This window comes from Neofelis nebulosa, chromosome 1, assembly GCF_028018385.1.
Source record: "Neofelis nebulosa isolate mNeoNeb1 chromosome 1, mNeoNeb1.pri, whole genome shotgun sequence".
NCBI classification, from domain to species: domain Eukaryota; kingdom Metazoa; phylum Chordata; class Mammalia; order Carnivora; family Felidae; genus Neofelis; species Neofelis nebulosa.
This window is the reverse complement of record NC_080782.1, coordinates 171,066,127-171,093,555: the sequence shown is the minus strand read 5'-3', so window position 1 is coordinate 171,093,555 and position 27,429 is coordinate 171,066,127. Positions and strand designations below refer to the sequence as shown.

Sequence of the window (27,429 nt, the reverse complement as noted above, 5' to 3'; positions counted from 1 at the left end):
CATAAAAAATTTAAATAAATGATAGTTAGGTCCTGCTAGTTAATGGTGTAATGAGTCTGAGGAATTTCCAACTGGTCCCAAAGACTGACCATCAGGAATAAAATAAAGTTGAGGCTGGATTTTGTGACTCAGAAAATGAAAGTATGATTGAACATCCTGTGCTTCTTAAACAATGAGCTATTGCTGACACGGTTTCTTTCTTTCCTTCTTTTTTTGGTTATTGTTTTTCCATGAATGATGCATAAAAATTAATAAGAATTTTGTCTGCATTCAAATTCCTACAAGGTGTTATTTGATTTTTTTTACATAAACACAAGGGAACTATTGCCCAAGGCCATTCTTCCCATTTCAATGTGCGAGCCTTCTCATGTAATGTAATTTTAAATTAAATAAAGGTTCACTGCTATTTCTCCTGGGTATATATTTGGTTTTGCTTCGTCTATAAAACAGTCTTTCAAAAGCCTCACACTGCATTAGGAAAATAGCTAACCCATTGATGGTACCTGTGGACCAATTTCTTCCTCCTTTCCTCCTTTATTTTAATATGATATTGCACATTAGAGTTTATTTCTCCATGGACATTAAGAGAATGTCTCTTACCTTGTCTCTACGTAAAAGTTGTCTAGAGAACTTCTGAGCGGTTTAAAAGTTGAGTCTTCTGTTACTGATATTGCTAGTAATATAGAATTCTAACTGATATTGGAATAAAAACAATGTAGGAGTTAGGTATACTGGCCACCATTCAATGGTATGTAAAGTTATCCAAGTTGCAAATTCTTGATAAAAAAATAATTTCCTATTGTTTTTATTGATAACCTTAACTGATGGTTAGAGGATAGAAAGCAAAATGTTACATGAAAGTATTTAAATAATAATGCAGTAGATGCTCTGATTTTTTCCAAAGTTACTTAACTTTTTAATCATCATTTTACCATTTAACACAATAGCAAAAATAATATGAGTAATAAGTCTTGATTATAGAGGAGGTTCTTGTAAATTAATTTGCATCATTGCCTTGTGGACATTTAATGTCATTTTTAAGAAAAAACAATGTTTCCCATACCTCAATAAATAGGCAACTCTCAAGGTAACATATCTTCATGTCATAATTTTACTCTTTATTACCTATGAGTAAGAAAGAAAATTGGTTTTTTTCAAAGCTGTGTCTGCGTACAGCCCAGGAAACCAAAACTCTTGAACCATAGCAGAGGATTGCTCACCATAGAAAATAAGTTGCCGTGACAAGGATCTCGGGTACTGAGTCTAAGGTTTATATAGTAGAAACAAAGCTTTAAAGGGCTCATGATTGAGAGACAGATGAGTTAATTGGAGAAGTTTACATTAATGGGGAGTCATTGAGAATCAACCCCTTTTCCTTATCCCCTGGTGAAGGGCATTCAGAGTTAATTTATTAAATAGCATGAGTAAACGCTTCTCTCATGACATAAATCAACACTCATCATTTGTCTGATTAGTACCATTATGTATTATTTGTACCAGCTTAAAAGTAGAATGTTTCCTGCTTACCCACATAACTATTTCTGCTAAACAGTGGCCTAGATCTAAGATTAATAACCAAATAAAATATTTCCACCTTGTTAAACATGCAGCACTTCCAAAAATATTTTGTTCCCATTCAGTCTCTACCTCTATAGGGACAGCAAACAGCACCCAATCATGATGCTTTTGCATGGCTAGGACATGTCAATAAAAGTGACTTATGTCTCTTCATTTCATATAGTCATTAGACCTTAAAAGCAATAAATATCTAACTCCAAGCGAAACTCTTAAGATCTACTAAGTCCTTGCTCAAGAAGTGCATCATGTACCTTTCCATAAACTTGCATTCCAAACTGAATACATTACTTTAGGACAAACAGACAATGTTCAGTGAAACCCTAAGTAGCTCAGAGCACGTAACACACTTCCAGAATCTAAACAAATCATTCAAAGTGAAAATGCACTGTGTATGGACCTTACATTTATAGAGACTGTAAGTTCCATGAGGCCAGGGGTTGTGTCTGCCTTTTTCATTAGGTTCAGGAATGTGTTGCATCAATATTGGTCAACAGGTAATATCAGAATGGAAATATGGCCCATATTTTCAGTCAAATAACTGGTCATCAATCTTTCAATAAAACTATAAGTCTAAAACCAGTGGAAACAAAAGACATAAAGAAGAGGTAACAAGGAAAATTATCACCAAAGGAGTGATTCTTATCAGTTGTTTGCATATAACATGTGGGGAGGAACAGCCAGTTAGGCTTTTCAAAAAAAGTTGCTTTAGTTCTTTCTCAATAGAAAAGAAAAAGAGAGTAGTTTTCATATTGCTGTGAATTATTTCATAAATTATTTTTCATTTTTATTCCTAAGTGAATAAAAACTTGGATGTAAATGATTGGGGCTGCATTGAGGAAACTGAAAGAAACACCCAACTCATGGTTCATGAATTCTCAGAGTCCCCGGCAGGTAGCTCACATGCAAGAAGTAGGAAGAGGAAGAATTCTCCAAAAGTAAAAAAATCAGAAAGAAAACTCATCCACTCAACTTGGATGGGTGATGTGTATCAATTTCAATCATGAGTCTCCCACATATGCAAACAATTTTTAAGGAAGCAGAATTTGGCCCCAAATTTTAATAGCTATTAACTATTGCTTTACTATTAGAGCTGGTTTGCCATTCACTATATGGTATATTGGCTTTGGCGTGTATATAGTTTTTGTGTAATATTTTTTTCATGACGTGGAAAATGAAAGCAAAGAGATAGTTCATTCTCAAATATTGTTTATCTATCATTTTAGGTAGGTATTGCTTATCTATCATTTTGAGGTAGTCTTTAAAACTCCTTACATGCAAACATTTCTTTCATTATCTCCCACCTATCATCTACCCTCTACAAATACAAATTTTGAAAAAGTAAAACATTTCAATCAAACATAAATTTTGTTACTCTTTACAGTATTTCATTTTGCTCTGGAGAAGAATCAAGATAAAATGGCAAACTTCAATGGTATTTTTTTTCTTTGACACTAAAAGGAAATAAAAAACCAAAGTATTTGTTGTCATTTCATGGACATCTGTAAATAATAAAATCCTTTCTCCAATTATGATTATTCATGTGCTTGTTTTAGAATTTTTTTAATGTTTGTTCATTTTTGAAGGAGAGAGAGGCAGAACGTGATCAGGGGAGTAGCAGAGAGGAAGGGAGACATAGAATCCAAAGCAGGCTCCAGGCTCTGAGCTGTCAGCACAGAGCCTGACGTGGGGCTCGAACTCACAAACTGTCAGATCATGACCTGAGCTGAAGTTAGACGCTTAACCGATTGAGCCACCTAGGTACCCCCCATGTGCTTGCTTTAAAATGTTCAAGTTCAAGTGCTAGCAAGATTTACCAGGAGTCAGGTTTTATTTTCTTGCTCCAAGATTCTCTCATAAGGTGAAGACATTACCACTCACTTTATTAATGCAAATATAACCATGTTAGAGTGCAGACATAGCATATCCAGTTCTGTCTCTGTGGGTTTGTCATGCTCTTTCAGGAAAAGAATGGGTAAATAGTGCTTTTCTGCAATTCTAGCTTGAGAAATAAACAGGCTCCTATGTTCTTTGCTGATGCTTAATGTTTTCCAGCGGGTAAAAAGATAAATGACATTCATAATAAATATCATGAACAGGAGGGCACTTGAGGAATAAATTAATAAAATCTACTGGTGACATTTATTCCACCTTAGCAATAATCAATCAAAAGCTACAAATTAAAGACCTCCTACATATCCATCACTATTGAAAGAGTGATAAGAAATGTACAGATACAATCATGGAATCATAGAGTCTGAAAAAAGATAGGAGCCTTAAAATTCACCTCATCAAGATGTACATCCTATCCATTGGATGCTCAGGGGGTTTTTGTTGTTTCTAATTCAGCCCCATCTGATTATCTCTGAAGCCCCAGCACATACAGCACATTAGCTGTCACTGGAAGGCATCCGAAAGTGTTTCTTGAATGAGTGAATAAATAAATTCATGATTATAGACATCCCCACCAAGTGCTTGATTCTTCAGCCCATATTTAAGTGCTAAGTAATTATATTGAGTAGAAGTAGTTTTCCACATATTTCTTGCAGACCCTTTTGTAATTAGACATATGTGTTTAATTTTTGTGAGGTAGGTATTATGGGCTTTGTGTAGTTAAGAAATCTGTAGAATGATGGGTCCATACGGGATTAACTCACTCTCTGTACTGGACCTGGAAAAGGAGTTCAAAGGTAGATCAAGCACAGGGACCTGCCGCTCACATAAGAGGGAGGAGGAAGTCTCTCTAGTCCAGAAATGAGACTTGTGTGGAAAGACCCTGCTTAGAGGAAAAAAAAAATGTCTCGGAGGAAATAGGGGTTTAGGAAAAATAAACAAATTATTAAATAAAAATATTTACTTCATTAGTAAATTTTTTAATCTTAAAAGAGTTCATTTCTGAAGGAACCTAGGTTTGTTGTCTTTAGCAGCCTGCTCTGACAGGATGCCCTTGGCCTGAATTGGCCCTTCAATTCAACAGGTGCCCTGTGGCCCCCAGCTGACTGTCTCAGGCTGATTTCTCCCCCGAGCTTTAGGTGATGGAGACCACTTCTCCTTTTCAGGACTATAAACCAGCTGCCATTGGTTTGAAATTCAGTGTCTTTGTTTCTATTTTCTCAAGTCTCAGCAAAATAACACCTGTCCTTCCACATATTATCTTGATGCTCAAGGACACATTTCTTGTCCTATTCTTCCCCAGACTGAGTGGAGCAATCACAGACAAGGCTTTTCTCTTTGTGTATCCTCACAGGCCAGCTCACCTGGTCAACAGGAAAGGTGAGCACTACTTATGGCCATGTCTTTCTGCTTACTGCAGGGGCCTGAACCAGGCCCTGAACTTGTAAACATCAACATCATCATCATCATCATCATCATCATCAATGGTAAATATAAAATCATTTCATCTCAATGCCCTGGTTCCTGAGACACTGATGTAGACCCATGTTTATCAAAGTGTGCTCCTTCAGACATCTGCACTAGAAATGCCTGGGATACATATTCAAAATTCTGATTCTGGAGACGCACTGGATTCACTGAATTGGAATCTTTCAGGCTAATGTTCTATGATCTGGTTATCTGCACTGCTCTCTGAGTAAGTCTTAGGTATCTTATGTTGAGGGTTGTGAACCACTGTGAGAATATCTGAAGGCCTGATATTTCCCTCCCATATCTTTAGCATCATTTTTATACAGGTTAGGAATTTAACTCAGTTAGTCCTCTGCTTTACTATCCACTGTCCAAAATTGCCTGTACAGATGCTGTATACTTGGGAATTAATTAAAATACATTAGTAAGGGGCGCCTGGGTGGCTTGGTCGGTTAAGCGTCCGACTTCGGCTCAGGTCATGATCTCACGGTCTGTGAGTTCGAGCCCCGCGTCGGGCTCTGTGCTGACAGCTCAGAGCCTGGAGCCTGTTTCGGATTCTGTGTCTCCCTCTCTCTCTGCTCCTCCCCTGTTCATGCTCTGTCTCTCTCTGTCTCAAAAATAAAAAATAAACGTTAAAAAAAAATACATTAGTAAGCCTTCTCAAGAAGTGTGTTATTTTATAAAGTTCTTTCTAACATCTAACTTCACTTATGCTGATGTCATTCACCTCATCTCTTCATTTTCTGTCTCACATTTGGGATGAAAAGGAAAATTATCATCATCCATCATAGAACATTCTTTCTCTATCTGCACGTCATTCTTAAAGACAGCCCTGAGACATGATTATTCCAGAATAAAAAAGCTTTGTCATCATCCAGTAGTCAACCAATAGGATTATAACCCACCTGCATATTCCGGGGACAAACCGAACACATCCCGAACTGAATGCAGCAGGTTCGCCACCCAAGTATCCTCCTCCTTCTGGGTTTTGTCCTCAGTGAGGATACCACCGAGCACCAGGTTCTGAGCCAGTCCTCCCAGAGCGAGCCCACCCCGATACCCAGACCACCACAGGCTTCTTTCCATATCTCCTCAGAAAACACTCAAAATATCTCTCATCCGTTCCAATCCCTTAATCCAGAGGTTGCCAACACCACCATCTCCACGTCCAGAAACAAAGTCAACATGTGCAGCATCTTCCTTTATGAAATTAAGGAGAAGTTGTCACTGTGGCTAAATAGTAGACTGAAGGGTGCATTCCCCGCCCCAGATCATGTGTGCACTTAGTGCTGTCCAAACAGAACAAACATTCGTAGTTTGCAAGCTCTATTTGGTTTCTATCTTTTTTTTTATCTCTTCTCCCCCTGTTCCCCCACCTCCCTGATCCTGGTAACCACTGCTCAAGTCTTACCTCTATTTATTTGATTTGTTTAGATTCCACAAGTAATATCATGCAGGTGTTTTCTTTATGTGTCTGGCATATTTTACTTCTGCGTGTTGTTGCAAATGACAGGATCTCCCTTCTTAAGGCCGAATATTATCCCTTTGTATGTCCTCAGCATCCCTCACCTGGCCTGTTGCAGTGCTTGTCACACCATCACTAGCCTCTTTCCACTAATCCTCACCATCACAGGCATAATCCTGTGGAAGCCAAGTATGGCCACACTGTTTCCTTGCCTAGAGAATAACCAAGCACAGCCAGCATTCTGGAAAGGGGGCTAAGGGAAGGGAAATAGGTAAAAGTGGTCATGGGGCTGGAGCAGACAAGGTATTTTGGGTGTGGTCTGAAAGCCTAGACTAGGCTTCACCAGGGAGGGTCTTGTTTTCTCCACCCCAGAGTGGTGGGAGTCAGGGAGTCCCAGAAAGGTGATGGAGTGAGCACAAGACATGGTCCTCCCTCTCTCCTTTCCTTGTAACATGACTTCCCTGCTTCCTTCCCTTTGCTATCTGCTCCTCTTTCTTTTCTCCACTCTTTCCCTAACGCTGCCTAGTGTATCTCCCCACTGCTGGTTTGTGATCTCCTTTCCATTTTCCTTTTCCCCCTCCTCTTCCTCTTAAGCTTCAGTGTCTTCTCTTCCTCAACCCCAGCTCCTGCCTTCACACTCCTTAAAATGGCACTGGAACTTGGATAGCCTAAAAATACATTTAATTCTTTGTATAGCCTACTATCAACCTAACATAGGGTGTTTCGTATCTTTCTTTTGCCCAAAAGGCTGCTTAAAATTAGTTACATGTAGTTACCATTTGCATTTGTTCCTCAATTGCTTTTTCCTTCTGGCAAGTGACCCTAAGTAGAATGACAGCATCCTTGCCTTTGTCATAATCAATTACTCTGTGCATCAGTATTCAGTGTCGTGGGAATTACATGAGCACTGGAGTGAAATTAACTAATGTGCCATACTTGCTTCCTTGTTACTATAAATTATCTTAGCCAAAATACCAAGAAAGGATAATAGCCATTTTCAAATTGGGCAATATATCCAACTGAGTCATAATGCAACAGGAACCATAGGGAAACTTAATGAAAAAAGAAATATTTTTTAAGCATAGCAAGTAAAGCTTTAAAATATGTGCAAATTTGAAAACTATTATTTAACATTTCATAAAAAGAAATAAAAACACTCTGACCAAAAGTATAATCATGTGAATAAATGTGTGCATAATTTAAGCACAATACCTAATTCCAATGAAACACACACAAATATATATGTGTGTGTGTATATATATATATATATATACATATATATATATATAGTCTCAAAAGGTGTTAGAGATTGTTTGTGCAGAAGAACATGCATATCAAGTCAGAGATTGTTTGAAAATCAGAGATATTAATAATCATTTCAAATTTAATACACTTTTTAAAATAAAGAAACTGACCCATTCAGAGAGATCAACACTGAAGGATGAAAGGTGGAAACACTTCCATTCTGAAAAGGGCATCTCTGTGTATCCTGATGAACTTAGATTCCTGCTTGGTTTAGTTTTGCCTCCCTACTCCCAGGGGGCAGAGTATGAAAGGCTGGTCCCCAAGGTGAGCAGTTTTCAGATGCTACTGAGGCCCTTGGTTTAGGGACAAAGGATATTGATGGCCATTGATGGTAGATGTAGCTCAGATTACTTGATTAACCCCCTGCCTAGAGCCTAAATTTAAAAAAAAAGCCAGGAGGCAGGGACAAAGTACCTTAGCAACACTGGGATACGTAGTGAGCCATTTTCTGAGAACAGATGTCCATAGATGCTAGAGATAGGATGGGTATCAAGGATGGCCAAAAAACTCACACAACACCCCAAAGCATAGAAATATGGGTGAATGATTGTGTGTACCATATATGAGTAACTCTCAGGAAAGAATAGAGAAGCTGGAGGGAAACTGAGCACCACACTGTGAAAAAACAAGTCAGTTCCATTTCTAAACCCCAAACCTGAGTGATGAACAGAAGAATTGTCAAGAGAAAATGTCAAGAGGAAATAACGTTGTTCCATCCAATTTTATGAGAGTGATGGACTCTGTAGGAAGATGTATGATTGATGGGAAGTGAGGCAGGGACTCTGAGGCTTTCCTGTCTGGGATGCTTTGGGACATTGAAGCAACACAAATCACCATATGTAAGAGATGCCTGCTGGCACAGAGGTAGGGAAGCAAAACCACCTTCTCAGAAGAGGCTCATGAAAATATCTCTGAAGGATGGGAGTACAATATTAGAAAACTACCTCATGTATAATAGATAAGATTTTGAGGTCCTTAAACGTGTTTTTGCAGAATATATGGCGTTTACCTTGTTTTCCTGAATTAAAGACCATTTCATACCCCCTCCTTCCACATTCATTGTCTATCGATAGTTGGGTTGCTAATTTAGTGAAGAAGAGGACAGAACTGCTTCACATTTCTGCAAACTTCAAATTAGAGGCAAAGGAAGTTAGGAAAACCAAACATTTTATTCTACTCAGTGTGGGGCTCTGCACCTAGGTACCTGCCTACCAACTCTACTCTTACTACCTTAACCTAAAGCTACCATCATCTCCCCCACCAGCCATTTCAAAAATAATTGCTATATGGTTGGTGACGGTTGAGCTACCAGCTTTTGACTTACCCACTAGTGGGTGGACGGGGGATCCTTATTAATATAGATTCCTGGGACTCCTACTAAACCCACTGAATTGAAATATTGGGAGTCTGACCCAAAGAATCTACCTTTTCTCCCTCTTTCCAGGTGATTCTTATGAGCCCAAATATTTAGAAATCACAGTAGCAGTGTTACTTTTTTTTGACTCATTTAACAAATCTACATGAAAAAGGATTGTCTTCCTCTCCAGTTGTATCACTTGGTTAAGAAACTCAGAGCAAATATTAATCTCAGGAGAGCCCCAGGGCTTACTGCCTCCCCAGATGCCTGCATTTGGGTAACAGAAATATTTATATCACCCTTTGGAATATGATATTCTCATAAATGTCAGTCTGTGATAAGATAGCAATAATGAGTCTTTATACATTTTATGTATGCTGCTTATGTCATCATTCAGAAAAATCAAACAGACTAAAACCAGAATTTTAAAACCCCCAAATTAACTTAAGTATCCAGGGAAACATTTTAATTGTATAGACGAGAAGCTTGAGAGGCAGAGACTGGGGCATGAATGACAACATGAGCCTTGGCTGGATCCGGGGTCCAGGTGTCCCGAGAAAGCCCATGGTTCTACTCACCATTAGTGTCTTTTCCTTCCTCCCCCCTCCCCCTTTTCCTCTTCTCATATCAGAAACACATTCTGACTTCCACTCTTCTCTATCTGTGCCCCAATGATGAACAATCCTTTCCTTCATTCTGAGTTCTTCAGTATTCAGAATTTACCTTCAAACCATGTCTCTCTACAGAGGATTTTCTTAGTCTTTCAAAGCTACAGATTGCTTGAAAAAAATTGTTCCTCATGGTGCTATAGACAGTTTATAGTTGTTCAAAATACATGTATTTCCCAAAATCATATTAAACTAATTCTTTAATGTAAGTATTCCCTTGTCAGTTTCTGTTCTACCATCTTGCAGCTTGTCTTCTACCTTTGAGAAAATCGTTCATATCTGACATTAAATCTCTTGATATACATCTCTGAGGAACATATTATAATCATCATGACCACAAAAGAGACGACTATTGTCATATAAAAGGAAAGATTCCACAGGGAACATGTGCCTTCAGCATCAGAAATGTGTTTATTTTCATTTAGTACTTTTTTTTTTTTTTGTCCCACCTTCCCTACCGGAGGTGAAATTATCTGACAAATTGAATATCTTTATTTGGATGGCAGGGGCTTATGAGAGTTACTTCCTGAAATGCCAATAGAGAAATATGCACCTCAAATCAAAACTCTAATGTGATTTTCATTCAACAGAATTTATTTTGAATGATCTGTGTGTTTTATTGCCTAGCTTCTAAATCTATGGATCCTCAGTAAAATTGGTCCCATATTGGGCACTAGTTTTCACTGTGCAAATATTAAGTTGATCTTTTTAAAGTGGGCACAAACTTAAAACAGATTCCTTCATTTCCAAGACTTTAATCTTTATTACTTTTTTCTTTAAACCTGAGGTTGACTGGAGTTTTCCTTTTAAAGCATTTACTCAACTTAACTTCAAAACCTCTTAGCTGAGTTAGCCATGTGTGGCATGGCTTTTAAAAAAATTTTTTTTAATGTTTATTTTTGAAAGAGAGACAGAGACAGAGTGTGAGTGGGGGAGGGTCAGAGAGAGAGGGAGACACAGAATCTGAAGCAGGCTCCAGAATCTAAGCTGTCAGCACAGAACCGGATTCGGGGCTCGAACCCATGGACCATGAGATCATGACCAACTGGGGCTGAAGTCGGAGGCTTACCTGACTGAGCCAACCAGGCGCCCCCGGTATAGTTTTTTTTAATTTAAATTTCGTAAGTTACATGTAATAAATTTTAAGAATATTAAATGCTTAGTACATAATATCAACTTTTTCCCAGAGAGATGCAATTTTCTATGATTTTTTTTTAAGTTTGAGAATCTCCAAAGGAAAAGGATCATGTTTCAAATTACACTTCTTAAAAATTGAAATGAAATCTGTTCCCTAGGTAGCAAATCCCTAAAGGTTTTCCTTACATCATCATGTGTTTATAACTTCTTGTTAGATAGAATAGGTGCCAGACCATATGATGAAAAATGTCTGGCACATAGAAGCATTATAGTGAAACAGTTAAAATGTAAGCTAATGAGTCAGACTATTAATGCTCAAATCCTGTGTTCTCTATTTACTACCTGGGTGACTGCACAGATTCTTAAACTCTCTGTGCATCAGTATCACCATTTTAAAAGCATTTGCTCAATAGGATTAGATGAGCTAATACTGGCCAGTGCTTAGAACAGTGTTGGGCAGAGTTTACTATATAAATACTAGCCATTATTATTACTATAGAAGTAGATCTATTGTTATTATATAGTATAGCAATTGTTATATTGTGTTGTGCTATATTATTAACCTAGTGAGTACTCACTACTTATGAAATAGAGGACTATGGAAATATATTCTTTTAATTTTTTTGAATGTTTATTTATTTTTGAGAAAGAGAGAGACAGAGTGCGAGCAAGGGAGGGACAGAAAAGAGAGGGAGATACAGAATCCAAAGCAGGCTCCAGGCTCCGAGCTGTCAGCACAGAGCCTGACGCAGGGCTCGAACTCACAAACCATGAGATAACGACCTGAGTCAAAGCCAGCCGCCCAACAGACTGAGCCACCCATGTGCCCTGGAAATATATTCTTTTTACTGAAATATTTTAAGTTCACATTTCATTACATTGAAATAAATAGCACTTTATGGAGTAATAGTAAAGATTGGAAGTTGCATTTGATTTGCATTGGAGTCCTTTTCCTGAAAGATGGCTGAGGATCATAAGGGCCTGGCCTATGCAGTGGGGATCTCACAGGGTGGGGGACGGACAGATAGAATATCTTTTACCAGATCCTGGATTCAAAGCAAAGAGTCAAGATTGGTAGAGAAGAAAGGCAACATCTGTAAGTCAAGAATCAAGGCACCAAAAGGAAGGCACAGATGCCAAGGAACTGGAGAACCAGGGACACTGAGAACAGAAAATAACGGGTCAACAATAAACCTGAAGTTGTCACTGAAACAGATCGGAGCAGATGCTGTCACCCATAGCTAGCCTTATGAGACCTGATTCCTGGGCAGGAGGCCATATGGACCAGCCATTAGTCCCTTCATCACTTCTATTACTGCTGCAATGTTTTCCACCAAACACAACCTGAACTTGCATTTTCGGCAAAGACACACACTCAAGATGATATTCATTACCTTAAAAAATGGTATTCGTGTGCAACTTCATCGCAAAAGAAATAGAAAGCACCTCCCTCAGTAGCAAAAAGATAAAATAAACATTCACATGTCCCTCTGACATCAACACACGTATCAGAGCACAACAAACAACATGATAAAATCATCAACAGAAACAGAGACCTAGAAGTTATGGCAGATACTGCAACTAATAATTTTTAGGTATGTCAAAGATGACCTGGGGGGAAAGAAAGAAACAAAAATAACAGAACAAATGTCAAATTCATAAAATTGACTTGTATCTGAAAGAAGGTATCTCCAGAAAGTGATCTTTATCTGAATCATACTTCTCTGAAAGGGGAGGATAGGGAATTCTAGCATGATCTTGCTCTCAGTCTGTTGAATATTCATTTTGGGCAACAGAACACAATTTACATCATGTGAGGCTCAGGTCTGTGTGCAGGAACACCCTTTAGGGAACTCAGATGAAGCTTCTAAAATAACAAGAACATTTTCCAGTTCACCGCAGAGGGAATCCGCAGCTCGAATTTCATTTTCTTTGACAGGTTTTTCCAGATTTGCTCAAGAAAATGCCCCAGAGAATGATTCTGCTTAAGTTTTATGTGCGTGTGTGTGTGCATGCGGGCGTGTGCGTGGGTAATGTCTCTATACATGTTTACATGTAGTTTTTTGATGATAATATTTAGCAATAACAGAGTTTTAAAGAATTTAAATGAACATGACATGCAAACCCAAATGAGAGCATTTTTCTTTGAGGTACCATGAATTTAACCTGTCAACTTTTGCTCAAAGGAGAAAAGAAATACTTTCATCTAAGTCTCTATTGTTTGGTCCTATGGCAGAAATTAATTCTGACTCCACTATAATGTATGGATACAGCACATCTGAATGAGACTTATGTGTAAATAATAAATATTGCAGAAGAAGTCATATGGCTAAAAAGGTGCTCAACTTCTAGGATACATTAACACAAAACAGAAAGACTTGCTTAGATTTAAATTCGATACACGTTTTATAAGTAGTTTTGCTTGCAAAACATTGACACAATTTGAATTCCTGGTTTCAAAAGAACTACTCTTTTTAAATTTTATTTTTTAGAATTCATAATAATTCTGTTTCTTTTTATAAAATCATCTTTTCAGGAAACTCTCTAAGACAAGTACATTTCTAAATGGAAATAAAAGATTATATTAACCTCAACCCTTTCAAAATTATTCAATTTTCTACAAACTAGCTCATTTTTTTAAAATACGCAAATGCACAATTTTAAGAGGTAATATTACTCTTCCACTTGACATATATACTGATATTATCAGACAGTGATGAATAATAAAGAAACAGCCCTTACAGCACTGTAGTAAAGATCAAATATTAAAGCCAAGATGGCAGAGTCAATAGACATAGATCCTTCTCATTTTTGTTGTTGCTACTACCGTTTTGGTTTTTTTTTTTTTTTTTTTTGCAAACATTGAATGAATGGCCAACACCTTTGGCATGTTACTTACTGATGGGTAGAGGTAACCTTCTCCATTCATGGCTATATACAATCCTGTCTTCACGCCCTGGATGGCAACAACGCGCAGTCCCACTGGTATGAGGTTGAACAGTGCTGTAAAGATAAACATGGCCTGTCACAAATGGGCAGGGGAAGCAAAGCTTTGCCATCACTTTTCTGTCTTTCATTTCTTTTATTGAAAAAAAAATCATCTATGTTACAACCTTCTGAGAAGTTCCAATTAATTAAGTTCTATTTCTCTTTCTAATGAAGACGTATCTTCAATGGGTAAAATCAGCCCTTGAGCTTCAACGTATAGATATCAGCAGTCCACCTATAGCATTGCAAAGAATTGGTGGACCAATACACAGACTCAAGCCTGTAATCATGATTCCAGTATCACAGTCTCTGACATCGTTTGATGCCAAAAGAAATCAGCTGTGAAGATTCTCAAAGAGTGGAATCAAAAAAGTCCAAGTTGAATGCTTAGTCTGGTCTTTCAAGTAGAAAGCATGTTTTATCACTGCAATGTAGGACAGGCTAGAAGTTTAAAAGGTAATTTCAAAACTAAATTAGTGTTGCTGAACCAACATGAGATGCCAGCAGAGCCCAGAAAAGGTGTGTACCTGCCAATGTGCTCAATTTAGAAAGAACGAATCATACTGAACGGCATGCACATTTTAAAGAGAGACATTTTTTTTTTACTAATATCTCATAAAACTGTGAGTGATAACTAAAGTAAAAGAGGGGAAAGTGTTCAATTTTACCCATCTGTGAGATAAAAACTCATTTATGTTTCCATGTTTCATTTCTTCCCTTATTGACCAGAAAAGTATTTTTCTATTATTTTACATAGTACAGATAGCAATGTTATCACTGAGTTTTAAAAAAAAGTCTGAACATTCCTTTAACACATTGTCATCCTGGGGTTACATGTTGACTCTTTTGTGGGTATTCTAGCACCATCCTCAGTATTAACTGCTTCATGATTTTGGGGACCTTAACGTAAATACATTTTTAAGAGAGCTATTAATTATCCACAGTGAGGTTATCTGCTCCCACTCAAGGTCTTAATTCCAGAGTAGTTCCAACTAACTGGATCAGGCCAGAACAGGCAATGACAACCCTGAAATGTTGAAGTAAACATGTAAACAAAATACCTGAGGTTTAGGTTCTCAAATGTATTCCACAAAAGACAAATAATTTGAAAAGTGTGGGTAATTTTGGCTTCAATCTATGGGTCTATTCAGTATATAATTAAAAATGTACTTTATAAATTAATTTCTATTTAATTCTGAGGCATCACATTTTTTCTCTGAAGGGTGGGGGAAACTTATACCTTCTTTTCCAAGTATTACATGTTACTGATCCCAAGATGTCAAGATGCCTGTGATGAAAGGAACATGGCAGGCCATGGTCATAGATAATCATCCCTAAAGGAATACTCAGGGACAAAATGATTAAGTGGATAATAGCTTTCATGATTCAAGCTATCTTTGGACTGTTTTCCATAGGATTCTAGAGGCTTATGTTATAAAAGAATGAGGCTTATGCTTGCTCACTTCTATTACTTAATAGTAAACATGAGTGGGAGTCATTGAACAGTACATGGTACTTGTGTCATTGTAACTCAGTATTTCTTTTTTGTGGAACAGGACCATTGGCTAATATCTCTCTTAGCCAGAACACCTAAACTCTCCTATCTCCCTTATATTTTGAAAGGATGGGTACCATAGAACAATTCCTGATTTAGGTGTAAAAGTTCTGGAGAAAAAAAACATAGTTGGATGCCTGTCCTTGAAAACTATTCTAACTTAACCCATTCATTCTAATCTTTACACACTCCTAATGGTATTTGTAGGTGCCATATATTTGATAGAGGCCAGATGGTATAATTCTAGAAAGTAAGTACGTCATGAACTCATCAAAATAATATGGTATAGGAAAGAGAAAAATTATAGATGATAGCCTAAAATGACCTTTCCAGAAAATAGGTTTTTTCCCTAGGATTTTGGTTGGGACCTGAATTCCAAAATGTCAGTTATTATCATTTACAAAAAGACAAATCAAAGCTAATCCATGTAACCACTGTCATGTGGAAGCCCATTCAGAGCTGATCATGATGAATCCATGGTGCTAATTAAAACTACAGATACCCATGTTAATTGAGACATCATTATATTTTCCATTCCTTTTGTATTTTATATAATTATAAAGCAATGTCACAAAGCCTAGGGGAGTTCAGAATAATAAGATGTTCATGTTACTTTATTTATTTCGTGGAACACTCTAGTTTTCCGTACAGTAGTGATTTTCAACCCCGGCTATACTTTAAAATTAGCTGTATTCATAAAGCAGGATATCCATGCCCAACCACAGACTAATTAAATTAAATAAGAATCTCTGGAAGTGGGTTTAGGGTTTAGGGCATAAGGAAATTTTTTAAAAAGCTCCTCAAATGATGCTAAAGTACAGCCAAGATGGGAACAGCCATCCCAAGGCCTGTAGCATGGTGGTAGCTGTGAGTGATGGGCAATTTTTACACATCAAATTATCAGGTCGGGAATTTCTAAGATGAGAGGGGTGCTTGTAGCATTTATTAAATCTGGTGATGGGAGCAATTAAGTTTAAGAGCACAGGAAAACCTCAGGACATCCCCAAAAGCAAACTAGGGGAAAAGAAAACTACACCCTAATCAAATGCCATAGTTCATGGTAAGGCTAATGTTTAGTAGATAGATGGGAAGCTCTAAGAATTTTAAAAGGATATACCCTGAAAATGAGTGTGTGAGGAAGTAACCTGTGTACTCATTTCTTTCTGTGAAAGATCTCTCCAGGGCACATAGATGCCAATAGTAAGCAGTCAAGTTGCTACAGTATCTTCTCTATTAGGACCAATCACCCATCATCAATCACTGTCATGGCACTTTCCTTCCCGGAGATTTCTAAATCTCGGGCTGGAAAACCCGGGGAGGATGTTAGGATCAGGCTCACCTGTCTGCTGGCCTTTCTCTCTCTTCTCAACTCACCTAAAAATCTTGACAGAGGCAGCTTAGTAGGGTCGTTCTGACTGTACCTAGTTCTAAATAAGCTCATGTTCAGTTGTGGGGATATGTGTCCAACTCAAATCATGAAGATTTGAAGGCTCAAGCCTCAGTTTTGTCATATAGTAACTTTCAAGGTGGCAGCATGGTGACCTTTAGATTATTTCTCCTTATTTTTCCTACTTACAGATTACTAGTCTTTGGTTTGGATTCAGAGGATTATCAAAAATCTGGAATGCATTTGTGAATTCTTACATCACACCCTTCGTCAAACCAAAAGGGCAGTGCTGCCAGGACCCGCCTGCCAGCATCTCTAGTGCTCACCCTCATGTTTATAGAATACTTTTCATGGCTTATGATTTTCTGAAGATTCATAAGACTACTGTAATGAACCAGAGAAAAGAAAATAATCTCAAAATTCCATCTAAAAAATGTGTTTTTCAACTACAAAGTGATGACACACAAAAGTAGAGTGAATCAGTAATTCCCACAGCTTTTATAAAACTACCGCAGTCCTGCCATGTTTTATTAAGTTTTATGGTCGTATAATTTTTAATGGCCTTTTGAGGAGAGAACCTGTATCTCACCCTGTTTCTCTCCATTCTGCTATGTTTTGGAAAATGTTGAAATGGTAACAGAACTAACCCAACTGGCCAAAAGGGCACATAAAATGGAACAGAAGGTGTGGGACAGCTCTTTGCACAGGAATGCAAGCCCCTTGAGTGTGGGCACTAGAACTTGGTTCTGTGGCTTCTCTACAGGAGATCCTGTCCCCTCTTTATTGTTTAAATTGTTCCTCGACAGTATTAGGGGGATTAGAGAGGACTGCAAGTGCTGCCAGACTCTTGTTCCTTCAAGTGTGGTTACACAGTAGGAGAAAACAAGCCCCACACATTTAGAGAACAGAAGGTCGTGTGTCTTTTGGTGTCTAATCTCAGTTTTCCAGTTTGGTGTTTAATACTGTTTGCGTAACCAGATACAATTGTGTGTGTGTGTGTGTGTGTGTGTGCAGATAATGTATAAATCTGCACTTTCACAGTTTAGAAAATATTGTGCTCCTTATTCAATTCTGAAGCAATACGCTTTTAAAAGATAGTGTCTACCTAACACACCTTAATTTGATATTGATTCCCATCGTTAAAAATAACCAACTTGTTTGGCGTTACAAAAACCAAAGAAGAAGGTAGGGGAAAAATGCATAAAACCTGTGAAGAGAATTATTTTTCTGAGAAACTAAGCAGCATTTTCATATAGCTATGGTTTATTTCCTTTCTTAAAAACTTTGTCATAAGGGATGGCCTCAAACTCTAAGTCAGAATGTCACAGTTTTTGCAGTAATCAGAGTTATGGAAAACTATTCCTCATGCTCCACTGGATTTTGGTCAAAGGAAATCAGAAAACATTGAAGACATCAGAACTTAACAAATCTTGAGAGTCCATGACTCCCACAAGTATAAGACATAAGAAAAAGAGAATGCCTTTTGTCAAAGAATGGGTAAGGAGATAAAGATAGGGAGAAGAAAATGAACAGACACACATGTATTAGTTTGAACCAGAAGAAACTGGCATCTTTCATAGGTCAAAGATGGTCAAGTCCTTACAATTTTAAAAAGTTCAATTCAATATCAAAATCCCAACAAGTAAACAATGGTTGACATCAGTCTTAAGAATAAAAATGCTTTCTCTTTCTTCCTTGTGTTTGAATTGCTTTACCGTCTCTTTTCTCTAAATCAAAGAAGGAAATAAACCACTTGACAAAAAAAAAATCAATGAACAAATACAATAGAGAAAAGTTTAAAAGGACAAAAGGACAACATAATAGACACAAAGACAGAAAAAGATCAGAGATTGAAAAGGAAGAAAATGCAGATAAACAGAACATTTTTAGGTTGAAAAAAATTTAAATGATGCAAGGTCCAAATTCTAAAAGGTAAACACAATGGCTAGAAAAATATTGACACTTCACATAGTGACATCAAATGCAAAAACAGTCTGCTTTATATTATTAGATGATCTTGGGGCTACTAAAATTTGGATTACTAGAACTTAAAACAGAAAGTGACTATAATTTTGTTATACGTATTCAAATCCTCCCTTCTTCTCATGGAATGATGTTCTATAAATGAAGGGCTAATGTTAAATGGAGGAAAAGATTCATATCCACTCCTGATCCACTGTTAATATGTGAATAAATATCTCCAATAAAATCAGTTTTTGCTTTTCATTCATTCTCTCAAGCATTGGAAAGGGTCTATTTTAAAACCGATGTGCTAAATTAAAAGGACTTCTATGCCAGAATAAACAGAAAATGGGAAGGGAAAACACAAACAATTAAGAAGAGACACCAGAATGAAAACACAAAGAAGAATTATATATTAAAAAATAGTAAAGTGAAGGCAGACACTAATACAATGGAGGGTCAGTGGCTTTTCAACTAAAGAAAAATCATCACAGACCCAAATATATAATGTAAACATTTTGTACAATGTATTTAAAGGTACAGAACTTTCGCATCCTCTCTACAAAAAAGATACTATCTTTTCTGGTTGAATGCAAAGAATTTGAAAAACTCCATTTCCATTATTTGAAACAACTAATCCTTACAGCTCTTGAATTTCCACAATTATCATTAAAAAGCTACAAGCCTGATAAAAACAGTATTTCCAAAGTAAACATGGATTCAACTTTCATCTGGATGCACTGGTGTCCTTATTTCACTTTTAGGATAATGAAGATTAAAAGTAACAATAATGTTGGATGTAACAATCATTTTGAAAAAAAGAGAAAGAGAGAAAATAACCTCTAATTATCTTAAAATGATAGCTTTCTTTTGTTGCTGTTAATGTTTTCATCCATGTGGTCCAAGTACAATGGTAAATGGCATTCTAGTGTGTAACATTTGTAAAAATGAACCAACACAACAAGTATTTGTAAATGTATTTTAAGAAGTCATTTAAGCAGCAGCGTAGCTTCTACCAACTGTGTTAATGGGTGGCCTGAGGTTGTCACTTACTAGAATTAGTGCTGTCATCCTTGGTTCCATCGAGAGCTCCATCGGGATGCATTTGCAAGTAGTAGCCTTGCCTGCAATATAACCTGGTCACTATACCCTTGAGCTGGGGATCTGAAAGGCAAACATAGTTATCATAAGCCTCACAATGTGTCAGAATAGAGTTTCTTTTTTTCTTTTTCTGATTCTTTTCTTTCTTTTTCAGAAGAGGGCATTGGATAGAAGTAGCACCTTTCATTCCCTATCTCCCAGATTCCTCTGTCTGAATCAAACTTAGAGCATATTGATCAGTAAAGGTGAGGAAAAGGTAGTCATAAGTTGCATGTGTCAGCAGCTGAAAATAGGTCCTTTTATGAAACTAATGTGTGGATTTAAATTATTAATTAACACAGTTGAGCTACTTAATAATCTATTCGTTTAATTATTAGCTAAGTCCTAAACTAATTAGTCTAATAGTCTAATATCATTCAGGATGGTAGTACAAGAGTTGTGCAAACTTCTGCTTCTAAGAAACCTTATTAAAGGCTTTTTAATGGATTTTTCTTTTTACTTAATTTGACAAGTAATCCCAAAAGTTGAAAAGCCTATAATAAAAAAAATCATACTAACATTTTGATATGCATTCTTAGAAAAAGCCCCATTATGGAGAATGCCTCTTTGATGTCTAAAGGGTCAGCCTGACTGGCATGGAAGCATCTAGTACTCATGCATGACCCACAGAAAAATGGGACAGTCGATTTCTGAGCTCAGGGTGAGGCACCATAACAAACCTATGCTGTCAGGTCAGCTCTGTGGCCATAATCTGGACGAATTAGACAGCTTACACACATTTATAACTAAAAAAGAGTGAAATTTTATAACGTGGATTTTGATTCTTAGCCAAAAGGGCCAAGGATAGAGGACAGTGGAAGTTTATTAAAGCAAAAAGGGAAATTATATGGTAACAGACTTCTCATTTGATGATTCATTGAAAAGAAAACCATTCAAGTGACCCAGGCTTCACAAAGAGCCAGCTGTACCTTTGAAAATAAATATTTACATGTGGCTTTTCAAAGGCCATCCTTGTTTTATGACTAGATATGATGTTGGACATCATATTCATCACCATGGCAACTGGCACCTCTCCACAATCGCTGAATGGGACATGCAAATACGATCATGCTATCAAACAGTAGAATGGCACAGAACGATGAAGGCTACCATCTTGTAATTGACAGAAAATTTGCGGATTTGCCAACAGGTGAACACAAACAAAAAAACACACATGTCAAAAAAAAAAAAAAAAGTTCTTCCAAACCAGAATACCCTTAGTCTTTTGTTTAGTCCTCAAGAAACTAAAGACAATGTCAATATCTATTATTATGGACATATAATATAACTAATAATTTGAGAAATGACTTTTTGGTGCTTAGATTTTCTTCAAAGATCATATGATAGTGAAGAAAATCTGGGGGGAATACTGCATGAACACCACAGAATCACATCAGTGTGACTAAATATAATAGATGCTTCTAGAAGACTAGGATTAAAAAACAATCTAAGTTATTATTGGGATTGTGTGACATATGCTCCTTATTCTGTAGTATATACCTTTAAAAATCACACAATTCTAAGAAGTGCATTAGTGGGAAAAATTACTCTTGCACCTTAGTCTGCCATTCACTCAGTAAAATTTGACTGGGTTATTGACCCTCTACGTATTGAGGACTTCTTTTCTTATTTATGCTGCATTGTATTTATGCTCATCACTGCAAATAAATGGCATGGAAAAGAAGAGAACAAAGGTAAAAAGTCAGGTTTTTAATTGCCATGAGGACATACAAGGAATTTCAGAGATTGACAATCCTCCGTAAAAGCTTTATGTTTTGAATCACTTAGTGTTAATAATTCTACATTTTAGCTACTACTTGAATTAAGTAGGTCAGGCAAGGCAGTAAAAGACACATAACCCCCACAAGCTCCCTCGCATTTAAAGAGAACACTTCTTCCTCTTCTTTTTTTGTTGCTTTTCCTATTATCAAAAAGACAAGAGATAACAAGTATTGGTGAGAATGTGGAGAAAGTGGAATCCTTGTGTACTGTTGGTGGGAATACAAATTAATGCAGCCACTGTGGAATACAGTATGGAGGTTCCTTCAAAAATTAAAAATTAAACAACCAATCCGCTTGATACTGCAATCCCACTTCTGGGTACACAGCCACAGGAAATGAAATCGGGGTCTCAAAGAGATCTACAGCTCCATGTTCACTACAGCATTATTCACAATAGCCAAGATATGGAAACAACCTAAGTGCGCATCAGCAAGTGAATGGATAAAGAAAATGTGGTATATGTGCACAACAGAATATTATTCAGCCTTTACAAAGAAGGAAATTGTGCCATTTGTGACAACATGGATGGGACTAGAGGACATAAGTCTGAGCAATGTGTGAGCAAAGAACGAAACCATAGTTTTGAGTTCTCACTCAATTTCAAAGAAACGAAACCAAATTGATTTCTATGCATCTAGTTTCACATTATTTGATATTCTCTTTTTGAGGAACCATAATAACACTGACTGTGCTCTTCCCAGGTGCCAGGCACTGTGGTAAGTACGTCACAGGATTAACTCATTGAACAAACCACAACTTACTTATTAGAAATCCCACTTTGAAGATGAGAAGGTGGAGTCAGAATGATGGAGTAATTGACAAAGAACACAAAACTGACAAGTGCTCCACTGGGGTTTGAACATGATCTACATTTTAACCACTAAACTGTGTGGCCTCTGGAAGTTGAACAATTGGCCCGAACCATCTTAAGAATCTAAACTAAAATGCAAACCAATCTTGTTTTCTTTTTTTTAAACTAGATTTTAAAGATTAACCACAGCTGTATATAAACCCAAACCCTGCATACCTAGGGCCAAATCAGTGATTAAAACAATCACATGAAGTTAGAAAGAATCAAAGTGCTTGAAAATCTCTTCTATGATCCATCCCACTTTGCCATTGGCCACATTCCCAATAAATTTCCACTCATGAAACCCTCACCAAAGTTGCAGATTTAACACTGTAAGTTTAAATTCATCTGTGTCATTCTCCCTCCTCCACCAACTCCAGCGGAAGGTACTTGTATCGCTGACTCATCAACTCATGTGAAAGGTCTCAACACTGTGCCTGCCTTTGCCATTCCGGCTAAGGAATTGCTCGGTTTTTGCAGATGCTGTCTTCAAGATCTCTCTCACTTGCTCCTTGTTCTATGTGCACTGCCAGCAGTTCTTCAGGCCCCTCATTGCCTCTCCTGGGTGGTCTTTGCACCTGCAGTGGGCCCATTCCATCCAGCAGATCAGTAAACATGCAGGGGCTCTGGCCACTCACTGAACTACTCACATGCCCTGCATTGTCTTCTAGTACTCCACTCCATCCCCTGTATAGCCCAGCCCCAGTCACTGTGGGCTGCCTACAAATATCCCATAATGTTCCACATTTATCCTGTCCCCTTAACCTTCCCTGTCTCTACATAAATATGCCCCCTTGCACATCTGTGTGCACATACCCACATGCACACATCTTTGAGTATTTAACTTCTTTTTCTCCTTCTGAAGTTCAGCTCCATCAATTCTTCTTCTGGGGCACTTTCCTGATACCTCAAGTGAGTTCAGATTCCTTCTTTAAACACTTTCATGGCAGCATTCTTCATGGGCATTACTTATTTTTAAAAAACTACAGCATTATTCACATTAGCCAAATATCAAAACTACTTCATTTTGAAATGTTTTTAATATATTAAAAGGTACAGGAAATAATACAACCTAAATCTGTGTTAACCATGGAGGTTAATAAATGTTACTATTTTGCTTTATAATTCGTTATTTGAATTTCACATTTATTTGTGCAATTATGTGATTGATGTCTATCTCCAAACTGTACTCTAAGTTTCACGAAGAAAACTGAGATATATGATATGCTCACTGTTACATTTCCAGGGTCTAGACAAATAGGAACTGGGCAATATAGATTTCTTAAATGAATGCTGACTGGGTAATTATCTAGTCATTTCATATATTGCTAATAAGAGTGAAAATTGTAATAACATGAAATCCAGGATGGCAGTAAAGCCTAAAAAATGACCAAAAGTTTTGACCAGGCAATTGTATTTTCCAGACTTCTAACTTAAAACTAAATCCCCAGTATTATAAACTTTTGTGTAATGATGTATGTGTATATAATATGAGCATGACCACATAAGAAATACTATCCATAGGGAAAATACATGGGAAACAACACACAAAAATGTGAAATATAAATATATTTTGCTGGTTCCTATATGTTTTTCAACATTTTATTATTTAAAAAATCTCCTATAATTTTATAATGAAAATGGAGATTTTTTAATAAAACATATTAATGCCTTTTGACAAAGGATGTGTAACGATAACATTTCATACATGCTTGCAAATAACCTAAATACATATTACTGTTGTAGATTAATTCCATTTGGGTTGCCCCAAATTTTCTAGAGTCCATAACGATAACATTTCATACATGCTTGCAAATAACCTAAATACATATTACTGTTGTAGATTAATTCCATTTGGGTTGCCCCAAATTTTCTGGAGTCCACTTATTAGTTTCTCTTTGTGCTTAGCCACATGTCCATAAAACACTCACTATGATCCTCACTAATAAAACTAGCCATAGTGCAATATCACCATTGATAGCATGAGGTCACTCTTTCAAATAATTAAAACAGAAGGAAACAAGCTCTTTCCTCAAAGGCCAAAAGTATGAAGCCAAATATCCGTGACAAACACAAAAGAAAACAAAACAGTTTTCCTGAGAAAGCAAATCACAGCAGCTATATGTGGTCCGGCAACGGCATGACTAAATTTCTCGATCTACCATGTAGAGGACAACATAACCCTCCATGTTTTCTCTCTATAGCAAGACTCAACTTCAGCCTAATATGTGCTGGACAGCTCACTTATACGTATTATTTCATGATTCTGTGAGGGAAACATTGACAGGAAAGACCAAAAGTATCTCACATGACTTCCAGAATGGACAAGAACCAGTCTGGGCAGCTGCAACAGGAGTACAAGTCTCTAAAAAAGAGCATCCATCATGGGCTGCCTCTCTCCCAAAAAGAAAGGAAAGGCAATGCAATGTAGCGTGTGAAGACCCAGTATTAGAACTTCCTGTTTGATTGTTATCCCCAAAACTGAGAAAGAAATTAAGCTTTGCTAATAGTTTACATGGATTGACTTTGGAGTCTTCAGGTTCACATGTCATATGAGGTCCTTGAAGTACCTGAGGCAGGTTCAGGGCATTCTCTAGTTCTGAGGGACTGGCACAGTGTCCTGCTGTCAGTCATTGTTCCCAATAAGTGCTCTGCAAAATGCAGAAGTTTATGTCTTCCTGGTTAAGTAGACTTATAAGTTCTATTATCTAGTTTAACTAAAGTTAAGATATTTTAGGGAAAAAATCTGAGATAATATGGATTAATAGTGATACTCAAAGAAAAAAAATCTAACGCCAAGAAAACAGCAAAGATGACAATTCCTTCACAAGGATTATGTGGTTGAAAACAAGTCCACAAATGAGTAACGGAGCAATGACGACCTACCTATTCATATCTAACATGAAGTCAGTCAAAAGTATTTGAAAACGTTAAGAATACATCTACTATGATAAAAACAGAACATCACCCCAAATTAATAGTATGCTTGAATATAAAACAGTGAAAATATTACATGTGTTAAACAATCTTATATTGATGAACATTCTCATTTGTTTTTCATAAAAATAATAGGATAAGAAGGTTTGGTGACATTCTTCTAGTGAATGTTAAAAATAAGCCCTTGTTTTCAGTACTGATATATCTGAAACACCTACAAACTCGACTCTCAATTAATAATTGAAGGAAAATAAATATCTGAAATCCCACACTTACATTTTAGCTAGCCATGTAAAAAAATGCAAAAATAGTATTCAATTCATAAGACTGTTAGAGTTCTTTATTGTCTTCTAAGATACACATTCAGAATATTTACTCTGCTTAGGAAAATATGAAAACTTTGTTTTAATTATCCTTTTTCCTTATGTTTTCTTTTTTAAATACTGACTGTGCTTGCACATCTTACTAAAAATGTTTTGAGGATACTCCTTGTTTGAAACTCTGTACTAACTATGCTCTCTGACATTAATTAAAGTAGAAATAATGAAAGCTAATGTGCATATATTTCAAAAAAATGTTTCATAATATATTAGCCTCAATACTCAGAGCTGAGAGAAATGCAAAGCAGTTCAAGTGCCTTCAGATACAGGAAAAAAAAAAAATACCCAACACTTTAAATGAAAACAATCACTCTCTCAGAAGTGAGTTCATTTAAATCAATCACTGTCACAAAAATTGTTTTCACGTAATGTGCAGACTGACAAAAGAGAAATCAGGATAATCCTTAGAATGATGGATATATTTGTAATCATTATTTAAATTGAAAAGTGCACAATATGTCATGTGTTTTTACATAGAAAATATAAAAATGTATATACATCACACATACCATGTTTGTTTACACAAAAATTTCGGTACTAGTTGGTTATCAGTGCAGGTTCTTAAATGTCACTTCTCTATTAGCTATGGAAAAATCACATGTTTTTTTATAGGGTAAAAAGCAACTTTTGGAATAGACATTTTTGTGGCAGATCTAATTAGATTTTGGCACTCTTAGTAGCAGAAAATAGCATTGTGAATAATTTACTCAAAGCCATAAATTATCATATAATTCAGCCATAAAAATAAACCATGTTCAAGAGCTCTTCCAAAGGGCTGAGGGAAAAGGGTGCGGTAGGGACATTAGGAAAGTGATAAATAAACTAAAGGTACGTGAAAACCTGCTATGTTTTTGATAATTCCTTAGGATGGCATTCAATCAATTTCCTCTGGAAATTGCCCCCATGCTACCCCCAGGGCCCAGCCTCTAAGAATCCTGTGTCAGCTACTTGCAAATGGTTGTCTGATCACCACCCCAATTCAATGCATTACTATGTCTGTTCAATTTTAACTGCTGATTCTACAAACTATAACAGGCTCTCCACCTCTGCCTACCAGAATCTTATGCCTGCAGACACTAGAGATAGAACCTTGCATAAAAAAAAAATAGTTCTTGCCCTCAAAGAGCTTGCTGTCTACTGAGGGGGTTAAGGGAAATGTATAATATGGTTCCATGCCAATTAGTCATGTGTGAAATTATTGGGTTTATATGTCTTCCTGTCATGCAAGTACATTATAAACCCCTTGATAATTTGTATCATCTGTTATTCAAAGTAGCCTATCACTATTCTTTGCACAGAGTAGCTGTTCAACAAATATTTAATGACTGAATTTATTTCATTCATCTTTAAAAAGAATCTATATATAAACCCTAAATGGCATTCGAGGCAAGATGCATTTTTTATATCTTAGTTAAGAATTGAAGGAGCAGAGCATGCTTGAGATAAATGTGGGTTTTGAAATGGAAATTCTAATAATTAAAAAAAAAATTCCAAAACAATTTGAGCCAAAAAAAAAAAATCCCTCTTAGTAGTGTACATTAAGGAAACAACAGTGGGTAGAGCATCTTCTTGGGGAAG

General features: G+C 36.7%; 1 protein-coding gene across 5 annotated transcripts in view; it reads right to left on the bottom strand.

Annotated features, from left to right (window-relative positions):
* The window catches only part of FGF14 (fibroblast growth factor 14), a 618,400-nt gene that overhangs the window by 110,142 nt on the left and 480,829 nt on the right, over positions 1-27,429 (bottom strand). For all 5 annotated transcript variants that reach the window (XM_058743452.1, XM_058743486.1, XM_058743476.1 and 2 more), the window contains 2 exons: positions 19,816-19,926; positions 13,770-13,873 (listed from right to left, as the gene is read on the bottom strand). In XM_058743452.1, the coding sequence (XP_058599435.1) occupies positions 13,770-13,873; positions 19,816-19,926 (215 nt within the window). The remainder of the gene's footprint in view (positions 1-13,769; positions 13,874-19,815; positions 19,927-27,429) is intronic.